This window comes from Plutella xylostella, chromosome 19 (genome assembly GCF_932276165.1).
Source record: "Plutella xylostella chromosome 19, ilPluXylo3.1, whole genome shotgun sequence".
In the NCBI taxonomy this organism is placed as follows: domain Eukaryota; kingdom Metazoa; phylum Arthropoda; class Insecta; order Lepidoptera; family Plutellidae; genus Plutella; species Plutella xylostella.
The window spans coordinates 904,202-931,699 of record NC_063999.1 but is presented as its reverse complement, the minus strand read 5'-3'; the positions used below and the strand labels follow the sequence as shown (position 1 = coordinate 931,699).

The 27,498-nt window shown below is 39.5% G+C and overlaps 4 protein-coding genes across 4 annotated transcripts; 2 read left to right on the top strand and 2 right to left on the bottom strand.

Annotated features, from left to right (window-relative positions):
* The first annotated feature begins 116 nt into the window (after positions 1-116).
* Positions 117-1,119, top strand: LOC105383361. Its single transcript, XM_011553398.3, has 2 exons — positions 117-274; positions 564-1,119. Exons 1-2 carry the CDS (start codon positions 271-273, stop codon positions 953-955), a joined length of 396 nt encoding a protein of 131 aa, XP_011551700.3. The 5' UTR covers positions 117-270; the 3' UTR covers positions 956-1,119.
* Positions 1,120-2,484: 1,365 nt separating this feature from the next.
* On the bottom strand, positions 2,485-19,801 carry LOC105394715 (integrator complex subunit 14). Its single transcript, XM_048627860.1, has 11 exons — positions 19,524-19,801; positions 19,281-19,435; positions 18,852-18,987; positions 18,430-18,539; positions 17,934-18,017; positions 17,371-17,467; positions 16,893-16,987; positions 5,299-5,391; positions 4,501-4,675; positions 3,521-3,663; positions 2,485-2,724 (listed from the first exon to the last, which is right to left on the bottom strand). The coding sequence occupies exons 1-11, from the start codon at positions 19,708-19,710 to the stop codon at positions 2,488-2,490; spliced, it is 1,512 nt and encodes a 503-aa protein (XP_048483817.1). The 5' UTR covers positions 19,711-19,801; the 3' UTR covers positions 2,485-2,487.
* A 10-nt stretch (positions 19,802-19,811) lies between these two features.
* LOC125489983 lies at positions 19,812-22,643 on the bottom strand. The gene is made up of 2 exons (XM_048627859.1): positions 20,762-22,643; positions 19,812-20,357 (listed from the first exon to the last, which is right to left on the bottom strand). The coding sequence occupies exons 1-2, from the start codon at positions 22,231-22,233 to the stop codon at positions 20,075-20,077; spliced, it is 1,755 nt and encodes a 584-aa protein (XP_048483816.1). The 5' UTR covers positions 22,234-22,643; the 3' UTR covers positions 19,812-20,074.
* A 3,154-nt stretch (positions 22,644-25,797) lies between these two features.
* On the top strand, positions 25,798-26,864 carry LOC105394714. The gene is made up of 2 exons (XM_011566625.3): positions 25,798-26,370; positions 26,741-26,864. The coding sequence occupies exons 1-2, from the start codon at positions 25,872-25,874 to the stop codon at positions 26,749-26,751; spliced, it is 510 nt and encodes a 169-aa protein (XP_011564927.1). The 5' UTR covers positions 25,798-25,871; the 3' UTR covers positions 26,752-26,864.
* The last annotated feature ends 634 nt before the right edge of the window (positions 26,865-27,498 follow it).

The window sequence follows — 27,498 nt, the reverse complement described above, 5'->3', positions numbered from 1 at the left end:
CGCTTCCTTACGTATTTTATCCGTAGAATAATAACTACTCCAATGTTTGCATTGGCGTTTGTCAGATAGATTAACATGACATTTGACAGATCAGAAAACCGTTGTTTATGAAAACGCCCTGCATTGTTGTTTGTTTTGGTTTTTGTTTGGATTAATAATTCGTAAAACCTTATTAAGCCTTAGATAATTAACGTAATAACATCACGCTCTTGCTTCATTTGATTCACGAATCGTAATATCTGAAAAACTTGTTTAAAATTCACAGAAAACATGGGTAAGTAAATAAATAATTAGTATACAAAAATTATTGAATGGATACCTTGTTTTTACTTTATAAGTCTCTATATTGGAGGTGGAAAACTGCCCCCATGATGAACCACCTATTCAATTCGAATGAATAGAATAGATGAAACACCAAACTAGGACGCCCTAGTTTTGAAGGTACTTCTTTGATGAAGTCTCTGCCCAAGACCAATATTGGTCGATTAGCTCTTCATTTAAGCTGTTTACTCTCAATATAAAGAATATCTAAACAATTTACCATCTTCCACTTTCATTTTCAGTTGAAGACGAAGTGACTTTAGAAGAGAAGTGTGAAAACCTGATGAACATAGTTGTGGAATCACGGAAAAGGTTCGGCAAAATGTGTGTTGACTATCATCAGAAAACATCACTGATTGAAAACAAAATACTCAATTTAAACATTGAAACTATATCAAACTACCACTTTAAGCCCAAAAACCCTGTACCAAATGTAGATATTGAGGACAATAGCAAGGAAATTGAGGATTTCACAGCTGAAATTATGGAGAAACAGCGGAGAATAGACAACCTGCGCAAGAAACTGAAATGTACTGAAGAAGTGGTCGCTCAGTTGAAGAGAGATGATGTGAACAAGAGAGTGAAGGAGCCACTCAGTGTGCAAGTTATGCTGGAAAGGGCAAAGAAGAAGTAAAAATACACTGTTATTTAAAAATCTTTATTTATAAGTTAGTAGTATTAGAACTTAGCATACTTAATTCTATTTAAACTTAAAATATATCTAATAACAAAAAGAATGAGTAGGCAATCAAATCATTCAAGAGTCATCAATAACTGATTCATGCTTTATTTTTCACAAATTTTGTACAAAATACAATAAACTTTATATATCCTACTACAGTCTTTACACAACTGCATACCTTCTTGCTATACACAATCTTACCAAGGCATAGTTTAATAATTTGGGCTGCTGGGGTTCTCTGTCATCTGTTACATGTGCAATAGTTTCTATGTTTAGGCTATGTATGTTACTATAGACCCAGCACCTTTTTAGTCTTTGAGGCAGTCAATTTACATGGTAAAGCCTTTCCTTGCCCACTGGTATGATAATAGAGCATCATCCAATAATTTGTCTGGTTTGCTGTTGTTGTTCCCAAACAGCTACAAATTATGCCACTTTATAAACATTCAACCATATCATTGCCCATACAATGTCTACTACCACATCAATGTGTAGACCCCGAACTAAACCCAGTGCCAGGCGGAGTCAGCGTGTGCTTGATATCCAGCGCGGTCCTCGGGTCCCTCAACGCGTTGGCGGCGTGCGCCAGCTGTATGGAACACTCCTGCGAGGCGCCGGGGGGAAGTAGTATGAAAATAGAGCAGCATCTATTTTCCCTTATTGACTGTTGTCCCCACTAGGTCTTATTCTGTATAACTATCCACAAGCTCAGAGTTGCTCAGCGTGCTATGGAAAGGGCTATGTTAGGCGTGTCCCTGCGAGATGGCGGCGTGCGCCAGCTGTATGGAACACTCCTGCGAGGCGCCGGGGGGAAGTAGTATGAAAATAGAGCAGCATCTATTTTCCCTTATTGACTGTTGTCCCCACTAGGTCTTATTCTGTATAACTATCCACAAGCTCAGAGTTGCTCAGCGTGCTATGGAAAGGGCTATGTTAGGCGTGTCCCTGCGAGATAGGATTCGTAATGAAGAAATCCGCAGGAGAACTAAAGTTACCGACATAGCCAAAAGGATTAGCACGCTGAAGTGGCAATGGGCTGGCCACGTAGCCCGCAGAGCCGACGACCGCTGGAGTACAAAGGTTCTGGAGTGGAGACCCCGTGTCGGCAAACGGCGTGTCGGTCGCCCCCCAACCCGTTGGTCTGATGATCTGCGGAAGGTAGCGGGAAGCCGCTGGATGCAGATGGCGGGTGACCGTTTGGGGTGGCGATCGTTAGAAGAGGCCTATGTCCAACAGTGGACTACAGAAGGCTGAGAGAGAGAGAGATTCCTCTTTATAAACATTCAACCATAACATTGCCCGTACACATCATCTTATCTACCGCATCAGGCTGTTTTTAACAGCTTGCGGATTTGATCACGCACGCGGGATTGCCCCGCACTCGTCATAAAAATATTCATTGTAACGCGTGGAATATGCATGCAGGAAAATGGCGTGCTATCCCGCGTGCGTGACTAAACCCGCAAGCTATTACAAAAACAGCCTCAATGAGTAGACCCAGCCCCACTAAACCCAGTGCCAGGCGGAGTCAGCGTGTGCTTGATATCCAAGGCAGTCCTTGGATCCCTCAACGCATTAGCAGCGTGCGCGAGCTGTATGGAACACTCCTGGGACGCCCCGGGCGGGAGGGACGCACACTCTCGTTCCAGCGCCGCGCCCACGCACGTGAGCAGTTCCGAGAAGCCGAGGGATATGGCGGCGCGACGCAGGCGGTTTAGTTCCTGTGGGAGGCAAAGTGAAGTTGCATTTATTTTCATAGCGCATAAAATAGACAACAGACTCAAATTACACAACAGATAGGTTTACAAACAGACTTAAATTATTCGCATACAAAGGCGGGTTTATTGATAAAAAGCAATTTCTTCCAGCCAACCTTCAATTGATTGAATCATTATATATTTTTTTTAAGTAATTGATTTCTAAAGTGGTTTGGGTGTACCTCCACGACAAAATCTATGTACTGTAATTGAAAACCTATCTACTACTCACATGAGTGTGTGACATAGCGTATATTCGCTCGTCATAGCTCGCATCACAGCGATTCACAGTTTTGGGCACAGTCCCTTTGACCTATAATTTCAGTTTTCGGTTAAGTAGCTGTATCTGAAAATTAAGTACCTAAGTAGTGGCGTCTGGTTGGGCAGCTTCCTCGCGTGTACCACCCACCTTATCAATAACTCACCAACAGATGGCACCACACGCCCTACAAAACCTACATCGCGGAAGACAATTCCCCTCCCCACCTTATATAAATGCGGCGTCTTGTCGGGCAGCTTCCTCGCATCTACTACGCAACTTATCACTCACTCACCAACAGATGACACCACACGCCACAAAACCACCACACGCCACAAAATCTACATCGCGGAAGACAATTCCCCTCCCCACCTTGTATAAATGCGGCGTCTTGTCGGGCAGCTTCCTCACATGTACCACCCAACTTACCAAACACTCACCAACAGATGGCACCACACGCCCTACAAAACCTACATCGCGGAAGACAATTCGCCTCCCCACCTTATATAAATGCGGCGTCTTGTCGGGCAGCTTCCTCGCGTGACGCAGCACTTTCTGCACGTCGGCGAGCAGCGCGTGCGGGCGGGACCACGCCGCGCCGCCGCCGCCGCTGTACGAGCGCGTGGCGCGGACCGGGAACGTTTCTGTTGAGGGAAATAGTGATGTTATTTTAGGTAACACATGACACCCTAAGCTTAGATTAACGCTTAGCCAAGAAAGTAATAAGTAACGTAAGTACTTGTTACTTTCATGCGCTTAGCCTACGGGATACACCGGATTAGTCGGAAAGAAAATGGAGGGATTATCACTGGTTATGTTGATAGACATGACGACAAAAAACATTTTGTCGTCCGTGCCCGAGCCAGCGGTTCCTATCTGTGGGCCGGGCTACCCGCTCTGTTTAAGTTAAATATTTTGTTTAAACTATGGTTTTAGCTAAGTAAATCGCTGTCGTCACCATTCTACACATATCTTCAATGTATGGTTTGGTTTATCCATTTAGCCCTTCGATCATATGATCGAAGATTTAGCCTATATCCCTGTACTTATTATTACCAGTGCCATACCCAGCGGGCCCCAGCTGTGGCAGGGGGCCGAGCCAGGGCGCGGTGTCGGCGGTCCCCAGCGCCAGCTGAAGGCACTACGCCCCGAACCACCCGCTCTGTTTGTTTGCTTCGCTAGATGTCGCTGTCGTCACCATGCTACGCAGAATGGTTTGGTCTATCCAGCCACCTATATTCTTTCAGTTTATTAGTTACTAGGTGTTCCCGCGCGCTTCGCTTCGCCTTAAAAAGTTTTCCAGTGGGAATTCCGGGATAAAAAGTAGCCTATGTTCTTTCCCAGGGTCTAGACCGTATGTATACCAAATTTCATTCAAATCCGCTCGGTAGTTTTGGCGTGAAAGAATAACAGACAGACAGACAGACACAGTTACTTTCGCATTTATAATATTAGTTAGGATTAGGATTAGGATTAGGTACCAGTAGCCCCATTCCCAGCTGGCCCCAGCTGAGGTAGCGGGCCGAGCCAGGGCGCGGCGTCGGCGGTCCCCAGCGCGAGCTGAAGACAGGAGCGCCGCGCGCGCGCCTCGCATCGAGCTAGCAGAGAGCCGAACCAGCCGTTGCCGAGCGACACGATTGCACCCATTGATTCCACCTGCAATAGGAATAGGTGGTAAGCGGTAGAAATATATCTGTTTTTTAAACTCAGATACCACCTTAATTGATAGATTCCGAATGCTTCACCTACAGTCGATCGTCCCGCCAATGGAACGATACGTTTCTTAATCGCACCATCGACAGTTGATCAACCATTCAGAATCTGTCAATTTAGTATCTGAGATTAAAAAGCAGACTTTAGCTATCGTCTCTGTACAGTTTTGTATTGGCACATTTAAAAGTCTAGTATAAAACCATCTGTTGAACACGTCAAGATCACGATTTACTAGTGGGATTTTGTTAGTCAGACAAGGCACCACAGCTGATAATGATGGTAAGGTAAAGGGCAGAGAAACCTTACCCCTCTCAGAAGCATTGTTACTATGAGAGAATGGCCAGGTTTCTCTGCACATGACCGTACAACAATATAGGCACTCAAGTATTTATGATGATGATGGCCTCCAAGACGTGTCTGTTAACCTTGTCAGTCAATCACTCGATGAGCGACACTTTGATGTGTTCGGTCGGCTCTTTCTTGCGAACTTTCAGCAGTCGTAGGTAGAAAAAACTATTTTCGGCTTACACAACTTTTTCAACACCCTGTATATCTCTCTAGCTCACCTTGAGTGCGCCGTGCAGGAGCACACAGAAGTGGGGCTGCTTGCTGGGGTCCGCCGCGTCCTCCTCCGCGCCCTCCGAGCTGCTGCTGCCCTCCTGTGGCAGAATAAGTAACATGATTACAACCTGAGTCAATAAATAACAGGATGTTCAATTCAATTTTTGTTTTTGTGGCTCTCTGACTGTGTGTGACTAGCACTGTCAATTGGCCATGCTACCAATGGACAACATTTCATTTTCTTTACCCTATATTTTTATTAGTTATTCGGAAAGTTTATAGAAAATTAGTGGACCCGTATTTTTTTATTTTGTATATACATAAATTTTTGCATGTTATTTTTAACTTTAAAGTTAATTATTTTAAAACCGGAAGTGACGTCACATATTAGGCTCAATTTTTATTTTTGTCTATTGCCTGAGTCTCGAAAAAAAACATAAATGACACTGACAAGTGACATTTAAACTTTGTTTACATGCCAACCAACAAATGGGTCATTTTCAAATGACCTTGATATTTCTAATGATGGAAAGTTCAAAATTCAAAATTGTAAATTCTTTATTATCTTTACAAAATATATCATGCGTTTTGGAACTCTTCTTGTAAGTTTGACAAAAACCTGTAGTAGAAGAGTCCCCTCTTTAATCTGGTGTAATCACTAACTGTAAAGTATAATAATAAACTAGCGTTATTACTTTTCTTATACATAAATCAAGAAATAGGCCAGAACATTTTTATTTGTTTGTATAAATTTTATTTTATTCATTTTATCTATTTGCAAAATGTGATCATAGGTATACATATATATATATATTATAAACATAGGATGTAATGTAGGTATTAAAATTATGCTTAGATGTAGATATTGAATCATAAACATAACATCTGCATACTGCTCAACGTAATGCGAAGTAGGTACTTATCATTTAAAAAAATAAGCAGAAGCATTTTTTCAGCTGTATAGGCGGTGGCATGCTCTGGGACATATTATATAGAGGTCATCTCTTAACCTTTCCTATGCCGAACAGCGAATGCATTATACATGTAACTGCCGTCTGCCGGCGCTTTTTGACCGTTCAGAACGCCCGCGCGGAATCACATTTATATGAATATTTGGGTATTATTGTTTGGTACTCAATAATGTATTGATTGTAATTTATTGTCAGATAGCTAATGAACGTGTTACAATGAATTTTATTGGTTATAATTGTTTTATTTGATTTCTGTAGGTCATAGATTACAGATTTTTACTTGAAACTGCACCCATCACAGAAAAATACGTCTTTTTCAATATAATTTTAGTTTCAATCCAGGATTTTTTATATTTATTACTTGAAGAGATTATACAGCTATCAACTGATATCAATAAAATATAAACTCTAGAGGAAATAGATTCATAATTTATATTTTGAAAAGTGATTATAATTTGCTTTATTTCAAAAGACTCCATTTTCTGTACATGTGCATGTGTGCGTGACAAGAGCTTGCTCCAGTGCGCCGTGAGACAGATCTGTCCCAAATCAAGGGTGTTCACTTTTGATGAAATAAAACATGAATGATAATTATTTTTATAATGTTTCGTATTTTAGCATACTGAATTATAAAAACTTAAACGTAAGTTACTTACTGAATCATATTTACTTATTTGTTAACCTACTTTCAACAAATATCATACTATAAATACATACATATATAAATACATATATTTATTTATATAAATAGGACAGGTAATCACCCTCTCAGACTCATCTATGTATACACAGATAGCATTCTAAAGAGCCTAAACTTCACGTTCAGTAGAGAAAAGCTCCTAAAAAATAAAACATGCTGTATATCAACCCAACGCACTTCGTGTGCATATGTCGCAGCCGGATCGTATAACCCGCCGTATTACATGACGCCTAGCCGCATTACAAGACAGGGCCGCTTTGTAATGCGGCGGATCAACGTTTAGCCGTATTGAATACGGCTGAATGAAAATGCGCCGGATTGTATTTGACATCATACGTCATTCAATACGGCTGGCCGTTATGTAATACGGCGAGAAATTAGCCGCCGCTTTGAAAGATTTTAGTTTTGATTTTTAACACTGGTGGCGCTGCTTGACAATAACAACAATAATGGAGTTGGATACAGATATTTGATGATGATTAAAACGAGGAAATCGTGTTAAATATGCTAGTAAACAGTACTTCAAGAACAATTTTCACGTGAAATTAAATAATTTCTATTCCGATCAATGCGGTACAATGAAAAACGTACAAAAGTTATAACGCACATCAATCAGCTAAAGTGACCATGGATTCTGCTGGTCGGCGGATTTCCAGATAATACTACTGGGTCAAAAAATATAAGTGTGGCCGGCAAAGGTTATTTGATCTTGAAGAGACTGCGACGAGCCAAACGTAGTGTGGGACGCCCTCAGGCTAAATGGGGTGACGACTTGCGAAAGGTGGCTGGTTATGATTGGATTTGGCTTTGGGAGAGGCCTACGTCCAGAAGTGATGTTGATGATGAAGAATAATAATTCCGAAGATCCTACAATCCGAGTAGTACCCATGAACAGTATTTTGATACTTGGAAGTCCATATGATATATTTACTCTATTATGATTACAAAATTCCTTCACCTGTAATGTCATGCTTAGTATGGACATGGTTACCCTACAATTCAGTAGTAGTACGATGCGGCTAAACGTGGGCCGCCGTATTGAAGAACGTATTGAAATGACAAACCGGCTAAACGTTGATACGCCGCATTACAAAGCGGCCCTGTGTTGTAATGCGGCCAGCCTTAATGTAATACGGCGGATTATACGATCCGGCTGCGACACATACACGAGCGGCGGCCATTTTGTTTGCGTATGTGTGTGTGTGAATTTTGGATGCACCTTGATAAATATTGATATTCCCTAATATTTTGGCTATTTATTGAAAAAACCGATATAAATATGTATTATCAATAAAATTATCTTTATAAATGAAATAAATTATTTATTGATGTTTTTACATAACAGACTAGAAAACAGTTTACAAAGTTACGCACCCTTCAGGCAATAATCCAGTACAATTTTAGATCGATAAAAACTCGATTTTTTGTATTTTTTTATAATATTGATTTATCACTATACCTTCAAAATCGAATAAATAACAAGAAAACATAGTATTTACATTCCTTGTGACGTTTTTTCGATACGAAAACACTATTTTATTACCAACAGTCGCGAGTACAAAGACTGTTCAAGGTACCAAAATTTGAATTTCGCGCTACTAGTAAACAAGTGAAGTTTTTGACTCAATGAATGTTGTCGATGGTTGTTTCATTCATATAGAATAAATAACAGGTGATTTCATACTCTATTTCGTGGTATTTTTAAACTAAAATCACAAAAATCGCGATGAAGTGCTCTTGGGACAGATCTGTCACTAGGCAGACAAGGGGGGTTGGGACAGATCTGGCACACGGCATTCTAGAGGTTAATCCTAACTAATATTATAAATGCGAAAGTAACTGTGTCTGTCTGTCTGTCTGTCTGTCTGTTACTCTTTCACGCCAAAACTACGGAACGGATTTGAATGAAATTTGGTATACATATGGTCTAGACTCTGGGAAAGAACATAGGCTACTTTTTATCCCGGAATTCCCACGGGAAAACTTTTTAAGGCGAAGCGAAGCGCGCGGGAACTGCTATAATAAATAAAAAAAATAGTCAGAAAATGTCAGAACAGAATTAATGAAAATGACCCAAATAAACAACAACGTCACGATAAAACATCAACGTCAATCAAAAATGAAAGTGACAGTTACTTTGTTTTTAAATCTATAGGCTTTGATCATCAAATTGCATCGCACCTGATGCATGACGTCATCAGCACTTTTTTACTATTTTATGATTTTCTCGAAAATTATACATCCAAAAAATACAAAAACATTTTTTTTGTGGTCTTTAGAGCTAAATCTCGAAATGGTTTTCGATTTGTAGCAGCTTTAGTTTTTTGAAATGTTGTCCATTCATGATATGTATTTTTTATAATTTATTTTGAAAATATAGACCATTTTAAGGAACTAATTTCGTTATTTTTGTATTTTATTCATTACAACTATTTTTAATATTTATTTAAAATTTGGCCGGCTGAATGTATGTATGACGTCATATAACATTACATATGCAGAATAGAATTTATCCTTGCCTGCGCAACAAAAAACAAGCAAGTGTCTCTTAACGTCAGTGAGGCAACAGTGAGGTAGAATGTCATTGTCATCTAACTCTAAAATCATAACATTGTTAACCCCTCACCTGTCGGCGGCCATTTTTCATATTTCATCATTCAATATCGTTATTTTCGGGATGTAGGAGAAAAATACCACAATTTGTATATATACTACATACCTACTTAATATATTATTTATTTAGATAATATCACGAGAAACAAAATTAAGTTAGGTTAAGTTCAACGATTTCAAAAGGAAGGATACGCCCGTCAGAACGTTTTGTCAAAAGAAAATGACACCCGCGCGCTGGCCCTAATTCATACAAATTATGACCGATTTATGAGATTTTAGGGCCAACGCGATGGTGCCATTTTCTAGAGCGGTTGGGCCTGTCCTTACGCTAGTAATATATAGTCAATGGTTAAGTTAGTGATGATTCGGCCAAAAAAATTTACACCATACAAGTTATGCGAAACGAGTTTTGGTCAATAAAGATTAAGGAAGATGAGGGGAACCCAGTTAGGATAATATAATATGAAATTCAAAATTTATTTAATTCTTTATTGCACAAAAATAAGAAATAAATGTACAAAAGGAGGTACAGCAAAACTAGTACAAAATATTATTTATATTACACTAATAAATTAAAATAATACGCTTCGTTGATCATTTTTACTATTTAATAATTTTTAATAACGTGCCTCATTGAGGCGAATCGAGCACCAGGTTTTATAAGGATATAAAGGTCGTTTGGCAGCCGATTTAACAGCCGATAGGTTATATGCCAGCCTTGTCGTTTTTTTACACTTAGTTGAAAATAGGTTAAAGCAATATAAATATAGTTCACATAGGCAATATCGCTCACTTAAATACGGCAGACCAGTAACACCTTTAGAGAAGGCAGGACATAATATGTGAGCTATTTATTGTCCACCTTATAAAGGTTGGTCGACAGCCGAGGGGTTAAGCTTCGGGCAAATTTCGAGAGTCAGCTTTTTCGAAATGAACCGATCTTGTTGCCATCGTAGTATCCGCTGGTTTATTATTTATTCGTAGTAGAGTTTCAAAACAAGGAAGAAAATAAATCTTCTTCTTGTAGTGCCTCTCCACCATTGGAAGTCAGCTCTTTGCAGCGCTCTGTATTCTTGGCTAGTTTAAATATTTCTTCCACGGTTTTTACACCGGTCCACTCTTTGATATTGCACAGCCACGTCAATTTCCTCCTTCCAAACCTTCTCTTTCCTTCTACTTTGCTCATTTATAAATTAATCAATTTTTCTACTTCTAACCTCTCAAACAAATGGCAAAGATAAATAAAGTTAAATAAACACACGCTTTGACGTTTGAGTTTGACATGTTTTTTTGTAGGCAAATGCCACAGAGTACTTTGTTAATTGGCAAATGCATTTTGTGCATAAATCCTAATTTACAAAAAATTTAAAGGGCAAATGAAGGTTATTAGTTTTTATGGTTTTTATTAAATAATTCAAAAAATAGAGACTTAATTTAAAATCTGATAACTAGAAATTGTACAGAAAGCATATTCCTCGAAACGGTTTTAAGCATTCCATTCTTGTTCAGAAAGTTAGCATGGCCAATTCCGCCAATAACATGTGTTTGGAGATTGCACGGTATTTTATTTAGCCTTGTTTACTGATTGTTTGATGTATTTCAGCCTCTTATGTTTCAGAATAGTCTGAAACATAAGAGGATGTTCGTGTAGGATGTTCGAAAGTAACGGATGACAGTAACGTAAACGTTACGTAGTTTGAGTGATGACGGAACGCAAGTGGTTCGTGACGGTGGCGGTTGCTTACGATACGATTTGCAAAATTTTCAAAGATGTGAATTAAAAAGGCACTTGTTTAATTTCCACATTCATATTAATATAAAGTATTAACCAAAATTGACGTTTGAGTGTAAACATGCCAAATAAACAAAATAAATAAATAAAATTTTAAATTATAATTACAAATAAGATAATAATATAAATACTACATTCCGAAGTGCTTACAATACAAATTTCCACGATCTACGAGTTTTAAGTGTTCCTAGTCGGCCAACGTACCTACATAATAACTAACTCCAGGACTTCTTCTCCAAAATACACTTCTCGGACGTGTCGGAACCTGGCCGGAACCGGCCTAAGAGCCGCGGAGGCAGTGGTCCGAGCAACACGCGCGACGGTCCGGCCGGTCTGAGTGGGCACCGTCATCATCGGCAGACACCGCCTCGCGGGGTCCGTCGCAGGAGCCTCCCTGAGGAACCGAGAGGGAGGCGCGGGGCCTGGACCCCGCCACAGCGGCCACAGCGGGCCCGCCATAGCCTACTCCGGCCCCTCGCCCCATGGGCCGGAGCTACGTGCGCTCGCTCGACAGAAACAATCTGGTTTTTAGGTGCCGAGTGCTTATACTTAATCTAAGAGACGAACATTGTGCAGTGATAGTAACTGTAAAGGTCTTTCTATTATTTTAATTATTTTTTATAATGATATATATATTTATATTTTTAGTACCTATGTAGTAGATTAATTTAATTTTTATTATATTTATAGCATTTTAAAGAACGGCGTATGTCTCAAACAGACTGCCCGCCCTCCACCAGTAATGTTGCGCCGTCCCAGGAACTTGTGAGGTGTCCGGACTGCTCCCAGCCACGTTTTTTCAAGGGACAGAGAGGCCTGAAGATTCATCATGGAAAACAACACCGCCAACCATCGTCCACGCAGCCACCGCCGCCGCCCGCCCATGCCCCCACAGACCACAACCACAGTCGGCCTGCTGGTGGCGAGCTGTGGAAGCAATTAGCGGAGCTAAAGTCCACCTGCCCGGTGGTGGCACGGATACCCCGCGGCGCGCGGAATACGGTGGCCGCCTCTCTGTCCAAATGCATTCGACAAACAATAGAAACCAATGACGTGAGCAGCTGGGAGCAATTTTTTACTTTTTCTTACCGGACCCTCCACGTGACCCGGGACGGGAAGTCGAGCGGCTCCCTAACACAAAAAATAAAAAATAACTGCACGCACCCCACAGAAACCGATAACCCACATCCACCATCAAACAGACTCCCCCACCGAAACACCGCACAACTCGTAGAACGCAAGATAAATGCGGGGGACATCAAGGGAGCCGCCCAACTTCTTTTTTCGTCCGACGCGGCTGCACCCGACACAGCAGAGACTCTGTCCGCCCTGGAGTCAAAACACCCGCTTTCATCACCATCCTCGCAGCTTCCACCACCGCCCGACCCCACCGAGCGCACCCCGACAGCCACGGTTGAAGACGTGCAGGCTGCAGTCGCGTCCTTCCGGGGCGGCTCGGCCGGTGGCCTCGACGGACTCTCGCCCCAACATTATAAAGATCTCATCTTTGGCACAACGGGAGACACTGGCCGAGTCATGCTGGAGAGCGTGACACAGCTAGTGAACCTCATGCTGTCGGGAAAGGTTTGCACTGAGATAACTGATGTTTTATACGGTGCAAACCTATGTGCTCTAAAAAAAAAGGACGGTGGGATAAGACCTATCGCTGTGGGAAACGCAATCCGCCGCGTGGTATCCAAAATATGCTGCAAACACATCGCGCCTATACTGTCGGATAAGTTCCAGCCCACCCAGTTAGGTTTCGGCAGTAAGGGAGGGTGCGAGGCGGCGGTCCACGCGGCGCGCGCGTTCCTCACAAGCGGCGCGGGCGAGGTGCTGCTGAAAGTGGATGTAAGGAACGCCTTCAACTCGGTTGAGAGGGAAGCTCTGCTGACTCAGATCAAGGAGGTGGTTCCTGAAATATACCACTACATGTGGCAATGTTACGGGGAAAAAACAAAATTAGTATACAGGAACCACCTCCTTTACTCTGCGGCTGGGTGTCAGCAGGGAGACCCACTCGGTCCAGCGATATTCAGTCTGGCTATTCATCCGGTGATAACCAAAATTAAATCTAAATTTAACGTGTGGTATCTCGATGATGGATCCATAGGAGATGAAGCAAGCACCGCTCTTCAAGACCTTGACTCCATGATCAAAGAATTCCAAAACATCGGACTAGAATTAAATTTCTCTAAATGCGAACTTTTTATCAACCCCAACCTACCGACAGACAAACAAACAGACATCCATAGTAAATTTAACTCTCTGGCACCCGGTATCAAAATCCTAACTAATATTATAAATGCGAAAGTCACTGTCTGACTCTCCTACTATAGAATAGATTTAACATATTAGGTTTTGTATTTATTTCAGACAACTGAAAAACTTTAATACCGCGATGTAGGATCTTCATATTAATTCGCCTCGGTTCCATACAAGCTCTCTGTATTGCGCTTTTAGTGCCATCTGTTGGTTATATCCGGAACTGTCTGTCTGTCTGTCTGTCTGTTACTCTTTCACGCCAAAACTACTGAACGGATTTGAATGAAATTTGGTATACATATGGTCTAGACTCTGAGAAAGAACATAGGCTACTTTTTATTGCGAAACGGAGGTTGTAAGGGGTTAAAAGGGGGGGTTAAAAGTTGTATGCGAATACTTAATTTTAAAAGATAAAAATACTACGGCTGACTGGCGTAGTGGTTAGTGACCCTGACTGCTATGCCGAAGGTCCCGGGTTCGATTCCCGGCCGGGGTAGATCTTTTTTTAAATAAACTTTATATTTAAGCACTTGATGAGCAATAATTAAACATTTTGTTCTAGCGTTTTTGAAACTTCGATCTGTGAGTGGATGAAATAGGTGTTCATATTTTGTATGAAGTTCGTCATTTTTTAAGATAAAAACATTATATTTTGTATTTAGGCACTACATAATCACAAAAAAATTATAATTAGCATATAAAAAAACCCAGTGTGGGGGTGTAATATAGGGGTTGAAAGTTTTATGGGTGTTGAGTTTTAGAAGTTTAATTGATATAGTAGCTATGTCCGCTCCTAGATGGCGTTGTCGGATCGGATATAGATCGCGGTATGGTTTGATTTTAGCTAATGTACTTATAGTTTGTATGTATTAACAGTTAGTTTTTAAGGTCCTCGAAAACAACCCAATAAACGACTCCTGTACTTTTCAATACGCTTAATTCATTGTCATTTGGTTCTTATGCGTTATGCGTCATTTTTGAAGATAAAACCATGAAACTTATTACGTAGGTGTTTTAGGAAAATATGCAGAGATTTTCTATACGGAATTCCCATGACTGACACGCACAGGCTAAACGTAGCGTAGGCACTTGAAATTAGGAAGGGACGTAGCTTAGGTACCGTATTTTCCCACAAAAACCGGAGTTAGCGGTTGAAATTCGGCATTAACTTAGGCTGTTTTTAACAGCATGCGGATTTGATCACGCACGCGGGATTTCCCCGCACGCGTTCATACAAGTATTCATTGTGACGCGTGGAATATGCACACGAGATGCGGGAAAATGGCGTGCTATCCCACGTGCGTGATGAAATCTACATGCTGTTAAAACAGCCGTAAAGCTTAGTTACAATAGGATATTGCAAGATACCTAGATGTTTTCAATCTAACATGTCTGCACACCTTAGTAAAGTTATGGTTTTGTTTTGAAAAATGGGAGTTAAAGTGAAAAAAAATAAGTAGTATGAAAAAAACCAAAACTGCATAAGTTAGATACTTGAAATTAAACATTTATAAATTACTATTCTGCCATTGCTATACAAGTCTTTGCTCAATGAAGTCATGAAAATCATTTTTAGTCAAGTATCTTCGTACTTATTTGTCATCTTTCATCTAATTTAATACCACCATGGCATGTTATTGGGTAGGTAGTTCGGGAGTAGTCCACGGCAAAATAATTTTAAGGCGAAGCGAAGCTCGCGGGCAACAGCTAGTCTTAAATAAAAGCTCGCTTCGTCTCCTCGGATCCCCAGTTCTTGACGAATCGATTCCCAAATACATTGACGATGAAATCACAAAATTCCAGGAATCATCGCATCGGCTGGTACAAATTAATCCGCAAATCGCCCTGGTAATCATCAGATACTGTCTTTTCGTTCCAAAATTTACCTATGTACTGCGATGTTCACCTATTTGGAGACACCAAAATTTACTTAATAATTTGGATGCGATGATCAGAAATATACTAACCGAAATTCTAAATTGCCAACTGGATAACCGCAGCTGGGCCCAGGCATCGCTGCCGATACGGTTCGGTGGCCTGGGCATCCGCTCGGCGTCCAGTGTGGCCCTCCCGGCGTTCCTGTCCTCGGCACACAGCACGGCTGGCCTCTACGGAAAGATAATTTACCCATCGCTTGGCGATGCAGAGGTCACCTACTTGGCCGAGGCCAGGAGCGCCTGGTCAGATATCGCTGGCCCACAACAAGATGTCCCTCGACTACCGGAATCCCAGAGGCTGTGGGACGAGCCGATCTGCAGGCAGGTTCAGGAAAATCTCTTAGAAACTGCCACCAACCCTGCAGACCGCGCCCGCCTCATGGCTTCTGCCGAACCGGAGTCGGGACATTGGTTGAGGGCCCTTCCATCTGCGAGTGTGGGCACACTGCTGGACCGCAACACCTTTAACCTTTCTGTCTGTTTGAGACTAGGCTGTAAGACCAACGAGCCACATCGCTGCCGTTGCGGGGACCCCGTCGACCAGCTAGGCCACCACGGCCTCTCCTGTCAGCGGAGTGCCGGCCGATTACCCCGCCACGCGGCCCTTAACGACGTCATACGTCGGGCCTTTGCGAGCGCCAGAATCCCCGCCATTCTGGAGCCAACCGGCCTGGCGAGAGACGACGGGAAGAGGCCCGACGGTATGACCGTAATGCCCTGGAAGTACGGGAAATGCCTAGTGTGGGACGCCACCTGCACCGACACAGTGGCCCCCTCCCACATCCAGGGTAGTGCCGCGGCGGCGGGCACGGCGGCGGCTGCTGCAGAAAACCTCAAACGGCGCAAATACAACGGTCTGTCTGACAGCTACATATTTGTGCCGTTTGGGGTTGAGACCCTGGGGCCGTGGGGACCCGAAGCGCGACGATTAGTAAAAGAACTTTCGTCGCGCCTGGTCGAGGTATCAAGGGACCAGAGGGCTGGCAGCTATCTCAGCCAGCGCATCAGCCTGGCTATACAGAGAGGGAACGCTGCCAGCCTCCTCGGAACCATCCCGGGCGACGGCAGCGAACTAAAAGAAATATTCTACCTTTGATAAACTCCTGTTTATTAAGGGTAGAATATTTCCAGGCCAGTTATAAGTATTTTATATTATTATCATTTTTATTTGTAAAATATATAGATAGTTTAGTTAAATAATAAGTACTTAATATTTTATTTTAATAATAACTTCATAATGTTTAATTTAAAGAATTATAATAAATATAAAGTGATCTTGGATCCTTCGAAATGTGGTTAAGGGTGAGTATGAAAAGCGTACCTTTGTGGGTGTCTTAGGGTCGGCGTAGTTGTCCCGCGGCGCGGCGGGCTGCGCCTGCGGCAGCACCAGGTGGCGGCTGATCGATATTGGAGTGCCTGAAAATATTAGGTACTTTGATTAGTCACAAATTCCATAATGAAACAAAGATGATGGTAAAAAATGTTGTTCTATAGAAACTTGGTTGGTCACGTGATTTTTTACCGCATAGGGCATAGAACAACGCGGACTCGGGTTTGAAGAAAATATTTTTTTCACGAATTTCTAAAGGCGAAGAACTAAAATTGTTCAGAGTTACCCGCTTTCGGCTTACTATACCACTTTTGGAACACCCCTTATAAGAACAGTCTATACATCATTAAAGGAGACTGCTTTCGTGTACCCCAAAAAATTCATAGTAATAAATAATATCACTTTGCTCTCCAGACAGTGATAGCTCTTTGGTTTCAAGAAAGCCACAAATAGGTAGAGTATATCTGACCCAGGTCCTGCAGCGGTATGAACCCGATGACGTGGATGGTGCGCGAGGGCGGCGCGCCCGAGTCCGCGGGCGGGATGATGGGCGGGAACAGCTGCACCTGGAGACAATGGATAAAACAGGTTTAGTTAGTGCATCAGGTACATTTTAAATCGTTTTGTATTTACAAATCTTTTCAGTTACTTATGTAGTTTTTCAGTAGTTTCATAGATAATTATGCTCTGTTGTTCCTGATCTCTTGAATGGAACCTTTGTACATGTCCCTTTATTTTTAGGCTAGCCAGCAGTTATGGTTTAAATTGGAGCAGCAAACCTGGATGTTGCAATGGCTGGTATTGGCGCTCTGTTGAAATAAGTAGATGGATGGAATTATAACAGAATGTGTTCTACTGTATCATTTGCTTTCTTGTAGCTTGTATAAATGGTTTTAGGTAGGTAGGCGGCTTGCCTAGTGCTTTGAGCTTAGCGAGTTAACTAGCAAGCCGCAGCCTTACCGATGCCGCATTATGGAGTATAGCTTTTGAAGGTTATTTTGCTGGGTCTCCCCATATGTGTAGGCTTCATACCTTGGCCTCGAGCTGTCCGCAGCGCAGCGTGCTCCACGTCTCCTGGTACTGCTGCTCGCACAGCCTGCTAGCCGCCGTCACCACCTACGGGTAATTCACAATATACATGGTGGAATATTATCAGTGATGTGAGTCATCATCATCATCACGACCCATCACGTCTCCACTGCTAGGGCACGAGTTTTCTTCCAATGAAGGAAGGGTTTTAGGCCTAGTCCACCACGCTGGCCTAGTGCGGGTTGGTGGACCCCAGAAACATGACTGTTGAATGTAGAGAGAATTTAGTCAAGATATCTAGGAAATTAGTTCTTGAAGTAAAATTCTGTATCTGGATAAGCTCTAGGCGTCAGGTTTTAATTTAAGCTTGTCAAGAGTGTTTAAAATATTTTGTAAAAGCTAAAACCTTTATTTTCTTCAGAATTTGGTATTTTTTCACTTGTTATAAAAATTGCACTGGTTATCTGGTCAAGTCTCATTAATGAAGTAAGTTCTTTACCCCAGGAACATTGAGCTGGTCGGGACAGTAGATGACTCCGCGTGTGATGGCCATCGTCGGGTGGTTGGTGTTTGTGGACAACTCCACCACCTTCTGGTAGAGGGGCATGGCTGGAACAGGGATGAAATTATAATTTAACAAGTTGCCAACACCAATTTTGTTCTACTAGGTACTTCTTTTTAGACTGTTGATGATAAAAATGGATGACTTGAGTTTCTGAGGTAAAATGATTGGCCTCAGATTATTTATTTGATAATTATTATAAGGCTGCCCATATGCCATATAGGGCTCCTTTAGTGCTCCCTTTTAAGTTTATGTCCTAAAAGTAAAGTACTGCATCATTTAAGGTTATGTTGGGCTCTTGCTATTCATTTAAGCACTATCATTAAATCACACTATGCATAGTTTGACAAAATACATACCATGTTGCAAGCTGGGCTCGTTGGGTGAGGCAATGGGAATGATGTGAACCCGGGACGGGTACGGCGGAGGCAGCGGCAGGGCTTGTATGACAAGGTTCCTGCCGAGAGGACCCACTCCACAGCTACCATCTGTTATCTGCAGAACCAGTTTTTTTTATTTAAACTCACTGCCACATATTTAACGATAGGTTAATTATGGAGCTTCTCATTTAAGAACAAGAATTAAGCCAATCACAATACACAGCATAATATTGTTAGTTCTGCTTAACTTCACTATAATGCTCAATAAAATGAAAGAGGCTTATGTCTGGGAGTTAGGATTAGCCCTCTTTAATGATTGCTTCATGGTTCTTTCATAGGTTGTAAGTAATATCTAACTTAATCCCCCAAAACTAATTTTTCATTATAATAAAATGCCATATTAATTACCAAGACAGTTTGCACAAGGGTCTGGGAGCCCCACTCGCTCATCACAAGATGGTTGATGCCGAGCAGAGCGGCCTCCAGGCAGGTCTTGTCGCCCTCCTCCAAGTGGGTCAACTTCGTGCGTATCGTGTCAAAGTCTCTTGTGAACGGAACTGCCACTGAAAGTTTTTACATAGGGTTTTGAGTCAACTTTAAAGGCAAATTACATTAATAACTATCCCATTTTAAGTTGTTATGATGACTTACCATCATGGGTAGATGAATAGGTAACCAATGCGACATATTCCAGCTTCACATGAACATTTAAATAGTCTAGAAAGGAATTAATAGCTGCCGCGGCTAAGGTGAACCGAGTATGCGTTTCTGTTGTGTCGGAAGATGGGACAGGTCGGAACATAGATAGCGAAACATCGAGCAGTATGACTGTCGGCATTTTTACTGATTATCGAATTGTATTTTCATAGAAAAAGTCTTTTACAACACTTTTGTTTACACTAAAAAATAACCTTAAACCAAATTGATTGATTTTTTTTTTTTTTTTTTTGGTTATTTTTTTTCCTTTTCACGGAAAAGGCTAAGGGCATTATCCCATACCGCCTGGTCTTATTTAATTTTGTCTTCTATGTGATTTTGTTTGAGGCCAAAGGCCTTGTCTTTCGTTGTAATCTTCAAATTTTCTTGTAAATATAAGGTCGAAACCAAGTCTTTAGTATTATATTGTCGAGGCTTATAGCCTTGTCTATCGTTGTGTATCGTTATATCAGGGTACTGTGTATTTTCCGGTATTTGTTATTTTTTCAAATAACTCCAATCGTATTCTTGATGAAGTCATAAATGGGGTAGAATGTATCCGTATTCTTGAGAAGATCCTGAATAGAGCGCGGGACATCCAGGGCTTCTTTGTATAAATCCAGTAAATTGTCAATAAGAATAATCCTTTGTAGATTAAATGCAGAGCAATCAAAAAATATATGATCCAGGGATTGAATTATATCGTTATTACAGTATGTGCAATTTGGGGAAGGTATCATTTTTAATCTAAAAAGGTGTTCATTGAATCTGCCATGTCCAAGTCTTAAACTCCCATAGATTAAGATCAGGTCATTTGCCATTAAATAAGTTTAAATATATGATGAAAGTTGTAGGCTCACCGGATTGTTCAGCATGTTCAGTAGTAGAGGACTTATATCATTTTTTGGTAGAATGTAAACAATATAATTCGGACAGAGCAATGTTATTTCGAAAACTTCGAGTCAATCTAATTGACGTTGGTGCATTTCAGACTATCCTTTCAAATCCATGTTCTATTGAGGCCAAAATATTGTATAGTTATGTAAAATATTGTTTAGACTTAAGACAACCCTAGTTTAGCATTTATTTAAATAGTGTATGTCTCGATGAGACTGACATGGTCACAGTTTATTGTAAGTGACCTAAGTCTCTTTAATAAATAAAGATTAAAAAAAAAAAAAAAAAGTCTTAAACGACAAATAGTTGAATAAAAGTTTCTGTTTATAAATTTTCCTTTGATGAACCAGGGTTGAGTAATGTCGGAGTTGATAGAGCTATACCATTTTCCTTTACTTTGGATTGTTTCATGCCAATGAGTCATCCATTGGTCTTTTATAATAGTCTTGATTAAAACTTTGCAGTCCGAACCTGGCAACTTAATATTTTTAATAGGTATTTGTTGGATATTGGGATTTTTTACTATGGAGCTGGCAAGTTTATCAGCGAGGTCATTACCCGAAACGTCAATGTGTGAAGGTGTCCAAATAAAGCGGATTTCTCTGTCTTGATTGAGCCAAAGCCTGCTATAAATCTGCCTGATGTTGTATATGATGTAATTTGTGCCACTACTATAGGAAGGATTTGATAAAGCCATTAATACACTCATGCTGTCCGAAATTATCAACCATTTCTTGAAATTGAGGTTAGTTGCTTCTATGTATTCTAAGGCTGCATAAATGCCCTGAGCTTCTGCTGTATATATGCTTGCGTTAGAAGGTAATCTTAAGCCATGACCCAATTTATAATCAGGAACATAATATGCCATAGAAACGTTATCGATACATTTAGAGCCATCTGTATAAATTTGCTTAAAGTCTCTGTATTCATCCAATCTATTGTAAACAGCATATTTGTCAGTCAGTGTCCTATCTATTTCAATGTTAAGGCTACAAAATTTGCTTCCATATGTTCCCCCATAGCAGGGCAAGGTGGTACTATTGTGAATATTATATTCACTCTTAAATGTTAAAATCTGTTGGATGTTATGACATAGGAAATGATAAGAATTATACTTCAATAGTTTGGAAAGAAGAAGATTGTCAGTTTCAGACAACAATCTTAGAATAAAATTGTATTTTAAATGACTAAATCTGATATTTAATGGACACAAGTTACACTCAATTTGCATTGAGTTAATAGGAGTTGATTTAAAGGCACCCAAAATTAATCTTAAATTAATATTTTGAATCTTTTCAAGTTTACTTACTAATTTTGAATCTATGCAGTAACAGAAAAAACTATAGTCAAAGTGACTTCGAACTAGGGCTTTATATAAAGTTAAAAGAATCTTGGAATCGGCCCCCCACTGAGTGCCAACCAAAGATCTCAAAATATTTGTAGAACGTAGAGCTCGCTCTGCTATGCAATCGACATATTTATACCAAGACAGGTTATGAGTAAATATTACTCCCAGAAATTTTGCAAATGGATGAATTGGTATCAAATTATTATTATACTGTATCTTAACTGTTGAAACTTTTTTCTTTGAGAATACAACTATTTTACTTTTAGTAGGGCTAACTTCTAGATTTAAATATTGAAAGTAACTATGAAGTTTTTTTAAAGCTAAATTTAGTTTTTTACTTGTGTCTGAGATGTTATCACCACTGCAATAAATAGCCAAATCATCAGCAAACTGTAAATTGTTTACTTCTGATCCTAACATTTCATTTAGCCTATGGATATAAAGTATATACAAAAGAGGACTCAAAATACCACCTTGACAAACGCCTTTAGTAGATAATCTGGGTCCAAAAATTGAATTAGAGCTAATTTTTACATAAACTTCCCTTCCACTAATGAATTCATGAATCCACCTTACGCATTTTTCAGGTATTCCCAAAGAAGAAAGAGTTGTACATAAAACTGAATGGTTAATGTTATTAAATGCGCCTACAATATCAAAAAAGATACATATAAGATGTTTATTACTGTTAATGGCAGTGTTAATATCATGGAAGAGATGACCTATACTTTCTCTTGCTGATCGACCACGACGAAACCCAAATTGATTTCTTGGAAGGATATGATTACTTTCAATATAAAACTCAAGACGCTGTTTTATTAGTTGCTCAAAGAGTTTGCCTGAGCAGGATGTTAAAGCTATTGGTCGGTAAGAATCTGCATCATTTGGGTCTTTTTCTGCTTTAAGAACTGGAACCAAGCAATCTTGCTTCCATTCTTTAGGAATTATTGATTTATCCCAAAGTAAATTTAAAATGTGTAAAAATTTGTGTAGACTATCTGTATTAATATTCTGTAACATTTTGTATGAAATGCAATCTAAGCCAAAGGTGGTGTCTCTACGTGATTTAATTGCTGCTTTTAATTCATCTATAGTAAAAGGATTATTAATGTAACTATTGGTGGGATTAATTGAGGTATTATTTAAATGTAGTGGTTGTGAAACAAAATCAGGTGTATATTTTCTTAAGAAGTTATTAATCCAAGATGATTCACTATTGTTATGGAGTTTGGTATTTTTACTGTAAGATTTATTAAATTTACGCATAGATTGCCAGATCTTTGAAATAGGAGTTGATCTATTTAAGTCTGAACAATATTTATTCCAACCATCTGTTCTCTCTAACTTAATAATTAGTTTTTTCTCAGCCTGAAACTTTTTAAAATTAATATAATTTGATTCACTAGGATCCTGTTTGAATGCAATAAATGCTTCTTTACTTTTTTGCACAGCATTAGCGCACTTTTCATTCCACCATGGAAGAGGAGAATATCGATATTTAGGATGGTTTCCTGCTGGCTTACTTTTATTATTTACATTATGGGATTTAGTTCTAAACATAGATAGATCTACCACTTTATTTAAAATGGTACAGAAGTCATAGTACGACTGTAAAGGATCGGAACAATTAACATTAAATTCTTTAATTAAATTATTGGCTAGCTTTGAGTAATTTGCCCAATTTATTAGACGTAAGTTTGGTCTTTTTACTTCTTTTATGTAATCTTGAGAAGTAAAGTTGTTTAAAGATGGATCGCTAACTGTATTATATAGAATATCTGTTATTGTGGGTAGATGATAACTTCCCAGGGGATCATCATGAACTGTCCAGTTACAATTAAGAGCTATAGAAGGACTAACTATTGTCAAATCTAAACCATTTGGTCTCCAGATATTTGTTCCTACTGTGGTTGGTGAAGTGTCATTTAATAAAACTAAATTGCAATCATTTATAGAGTCCAGGACATCTCTTCCACGAGCACTGACGGATTGACAGCCCCAAATGGTGTGATGAGCATTAAAATCGCCTGATACAAAACATGGTTTAGGTAAGGAATCAATTAAATTGACTAACTTATTTTTTTTAAAAGATGGCGTGCAATTTGTTGGTATGTACATACTAACTAAGGTGAGAGAGCTATTATTATATATTATTTTTATTGTTATATTTTGGAGTGAGTCATCATAATATGTATTTAATCTATTATATTTTATACAACTGCGAATGACTATGGCAACACCATTATGTTTATTACCACAATCATTGCGTTCTATTGAGTATCCTTTAATATTTAAGCGTTGTGTAGGCTTAAGCCATGTTTCGCAAACTAAAGCTATATCAATATTATTATCATACAAAAATTTTGTAAAAATATGTCGATTACATAGCAAACTTTGAGCATTCCACTGTACAATCTTTAATTTGTTTGTGAATTGGAACTAATATTTTTTGTTTCACTGGGGTTGCAAATATCATTCAATACTTCTAACACATTTTTAGAAGATATTGGGGTATCTTGGGTCTTATTTAATGTTATCATTTTTATGATGCTTTGCACTAAAAGGTTTAGTGCCTTGTCATTACTTTTCAATAAAGACAGAAGATCAAGAGGCTTCTTTGGACCTAGAGGGGGGAAACTTTCATTATTGAATATGTCAGCAAATGATGATGGCTTAACTTTCTGTCTGTTTTCCTGGATTTTTTTTTTGTTTGATTGGACACTGTGCTGAGATACTGACATGATTGCCATCGCAGTGGAAGCATTTTGCCTTTTCAATAGGTGTTGTGCATACTTTGAAAGAGTGCTCTTCTTTACAGATGGAGCAGCGTTCCGAGTTCTTACAAAACTTTGCTAAATGGCCATACCTGAGACACCGGAAACATTGCTTGACTGGAGGAACATACGCTGTAATATCATGCCGCCAGCCGTCCAAGTCGACGTAGTCTGGAAGTACTGACGTCGCGAAGGTGATGGCTACAGTCTGCAGGGGCTGTAGAATAAAATTGTTGTCAATCTTTGTCCTCTTTGTAAATCTCCTTACAGATATGATCTTCTTGTAACTAGACAGCATGGTGAAGATTTTTTTGTTAGTCAGGTTGGTAGGCACATTTTTAATAATACCAGTAATTTCTGTGCTTTGTGCTGGAATGTTAGCCTTAAATTGATAATCCTTTAGAAACGTGGAGTTATTCAGAAAGGCATTTGCAAGGCTGGCCTTTTCAAAATAAATTGCAATTTTAAATTTGTTCATCGATCTTAAGTATTTTACCCCTTTATTGAATCGTTTAATGCAACTCGATATGGACATAAGGTCTCTGGTTCCGATGGGCATCTCCGCATTAGACGACTCTACGAAAACTACAAATTCTGCAGCTCCGGAATCCTCTGGGTAACGCCTCTTGTAATCTGTAACTAAGTAAGGTTTTGAAATATCCAAAACTTCGACCTCTGATTCGGAGGACGTCGTATCGACGTCGGACTTTTCCCCCTCATCATCCTTCTTCCTTTTTTTTCTTGTTCTCACCTTCCCCATTGCTATTTTTTAATTTATTGTGTATGTAACAAACTTTTTATTGGTTTTATTAGTAATTTACGTATTTGCAGTAGTTTTAATTAATATTATTAATAAATTTTTCGAAAATCCCGCCTGGTCTTTTCAATGGTTCCCGCGCTTTTTTCCCAAATTGATTGACTTTTGACGTCAAAACAAAACACAACAACGAAGAAGTTTATCTGTGAACACGACAGATTAGAAAATAAAACAAATGTATATAGTCTATGGTAGTTCATCATAAGTTTACAAAGATTGTTACTAATTTCATACAAACTTGTATTTTTATCAAAACACACTAATTATTTGCTAAAAAGGTCAGACTTAAAAAAACGTATCAATATTTTTTGTATGTTATTTGTAATATCGTCCTTATTCAGATGGAAAACGAAGAATAAACTACCAATTTCAATTCAAACGTCAAAATAAATAACTTCGTAAATGCTCTCGTTGTGTAACTTCAGCCAGGCCACTTTGTATTTTGTTGAAATTTGTGAAAAATAACCATGTCTCTTCTAACATATAAATACTACGACACGCCAGAAGGCCACGACATATTTAAAAAAGTGTTCGTCACCTCCAAATATGCTGCCCTCAGCGGTTTCTCAGCTTCCGTCTTCGACATTCTGTTGTACTCTCATCCTAAGGGTATTTTGGCCACCTTGGGCCGTGGTATGTACTTCTGTGGACCCTTGGTCGGTATGGCATCAGCGTTTACGGTGACTGCCAACGTGGCGCAGAACATGCGAGGGAAGAACGACTTGTTGAACTACTTCATGGGTGGAGTGGTGTCTGGTGCGGTATTCGGAGCGTGGCAGAGGTCGATCACGGTGGCGGTACCCGCCGGGGTATTCCTGGGGGCCTGCGCGGTGGTCAAGAAGACCGCCGTCGACGAGGGCTGGACGCTGATGCCCGACTGCCCCCACGGCAAAGAGAACTTTGTCTCTGCCAAAAATGATTGGACTCTTGTGAAGGATATCCCAGAAATGAGAGGATGGACTAAAGGTGAGCTATCGTTTTACATAAAACTGCTGGGTAAGTATATAAGGAGTGTTTTATGTGACTATTGAAACAACAAATTAGGTGAAAATAAGTCCTTTTGAATGTTTGGTGATTACACACCTCATATATATTGGGCCTCAGACAATCTCTGCAACACTCTATCTATGACTGTACCAGAATCTCATACTCTGACTCATGCCTGTGCTTGCTAACTTTATTTATGATTCCATCTAACTATTGCTTAAAGAAAAACAAACTTACTGTTCTAAAATTTTACACTGCAATCCAGCATGTACATACTTCTGTAGAATAGTTTTGTTATATGCTGAATACTTTCTTATGTTATAATTCCTACCTTTTGCTTTGGTTTCAGGTGTCCAATAAGAGAGGAGAGTACAAGAGTGATCCACAAATAGACAACAAATTGTAGGCTGTAAATAACATCTGTTCTTATCTTAATTTTATGTAAGCGTTAATGGAATAAATTATGGAAACCTAAAATGGTATATTTGAGTTTTATAATCTCCAGGACATAATGGCAAGGATAAACATACAACCTTATGAACACATTCTTCCAGCATTCACTCATGATGGCTCTCAATCCAACAGACGGGTATAAAACCCTAAATTGGATAAAGGGTATAGCAGCATTATTTCAGCTATTCAATTAATGAACCTGCAACCTTTAGAGCCTATCCAGAGTAATTACTGGTTCATACTGTATGCAACTATGCATTGATTCTCCCAAAAAAAGAGATGAAATAAAAAACGATTTATGTTAAAACATTTTATTTCTTACCATTAAAATAACATAACAAACTGATAAGCAACAAATAACAAAATACTATAACTATACATAATGTTATAAAAACATATGTTATCCTCAGAAATAAATGAAATATTAGGCATATTGTGAATACAACATAAACTTTAACACTATTGTGTAACAGAGAATCAAATAAAAATTTCAGAGGTAAAAAAAATAAAGAAGGAAGGTAGGCAAAGTAAGTGCTATGATTCTCATAGGAGTTTCTGAAGTAAGTGAACTTATTATAAAATGAGAATGGGAATGTATTCAAGCAAAAAAGCTTCATTGAAAATTATAGTAACAGATCCAATTCTCATTTGTCT

Excerpts from the sequence above, each read along its gene's own strand:
- LOC105394715 (XM_048627860.1), bottom strand. The coding sequence starts at position 19,710 with ATGCCGACAGTCATACTGCTCGATGTTTCGCTATCTATGTTCCGACCT. Across the intron at positions 18,018-18,429 it reads ACCAGCTCAATGTTCCTGGG|GTGGTGACGGCGGCTAGCAG; the intron begins GTAAAGAACTTA and ends AATTACCCGTAG. Across the intron at positions 3,664-4,500 it reads AGCTGGGAATGGGGCTACTG|AAACGTTCCCGGTCCGCGCC; the intron begins GTACCTAATCCT and ends TTCCCTCAACAG.
- LOC105394714 (XM_011566625.3), top strand. The coding sequence starts at position 25,872 with ATGTCTCTTCTAACATATAAATACTACGACACGCCAGAAGGCCACGAC.
- LOC125489983 (XM_048627859.1), bottom strand. The coding sequence starts at position 22,233 with ATGTTAGGATCAGAAGTAAACAATTTACAGTTTGCTGATGATTTGGCT. Across the intron at positions 20,358-20,761 it reads TTTTATTCAACTATTTGTCG|TTTAAGACTTGGACATGGCA; the intron begins TTTAAGACTTTT and ends AATCTATGGGAG.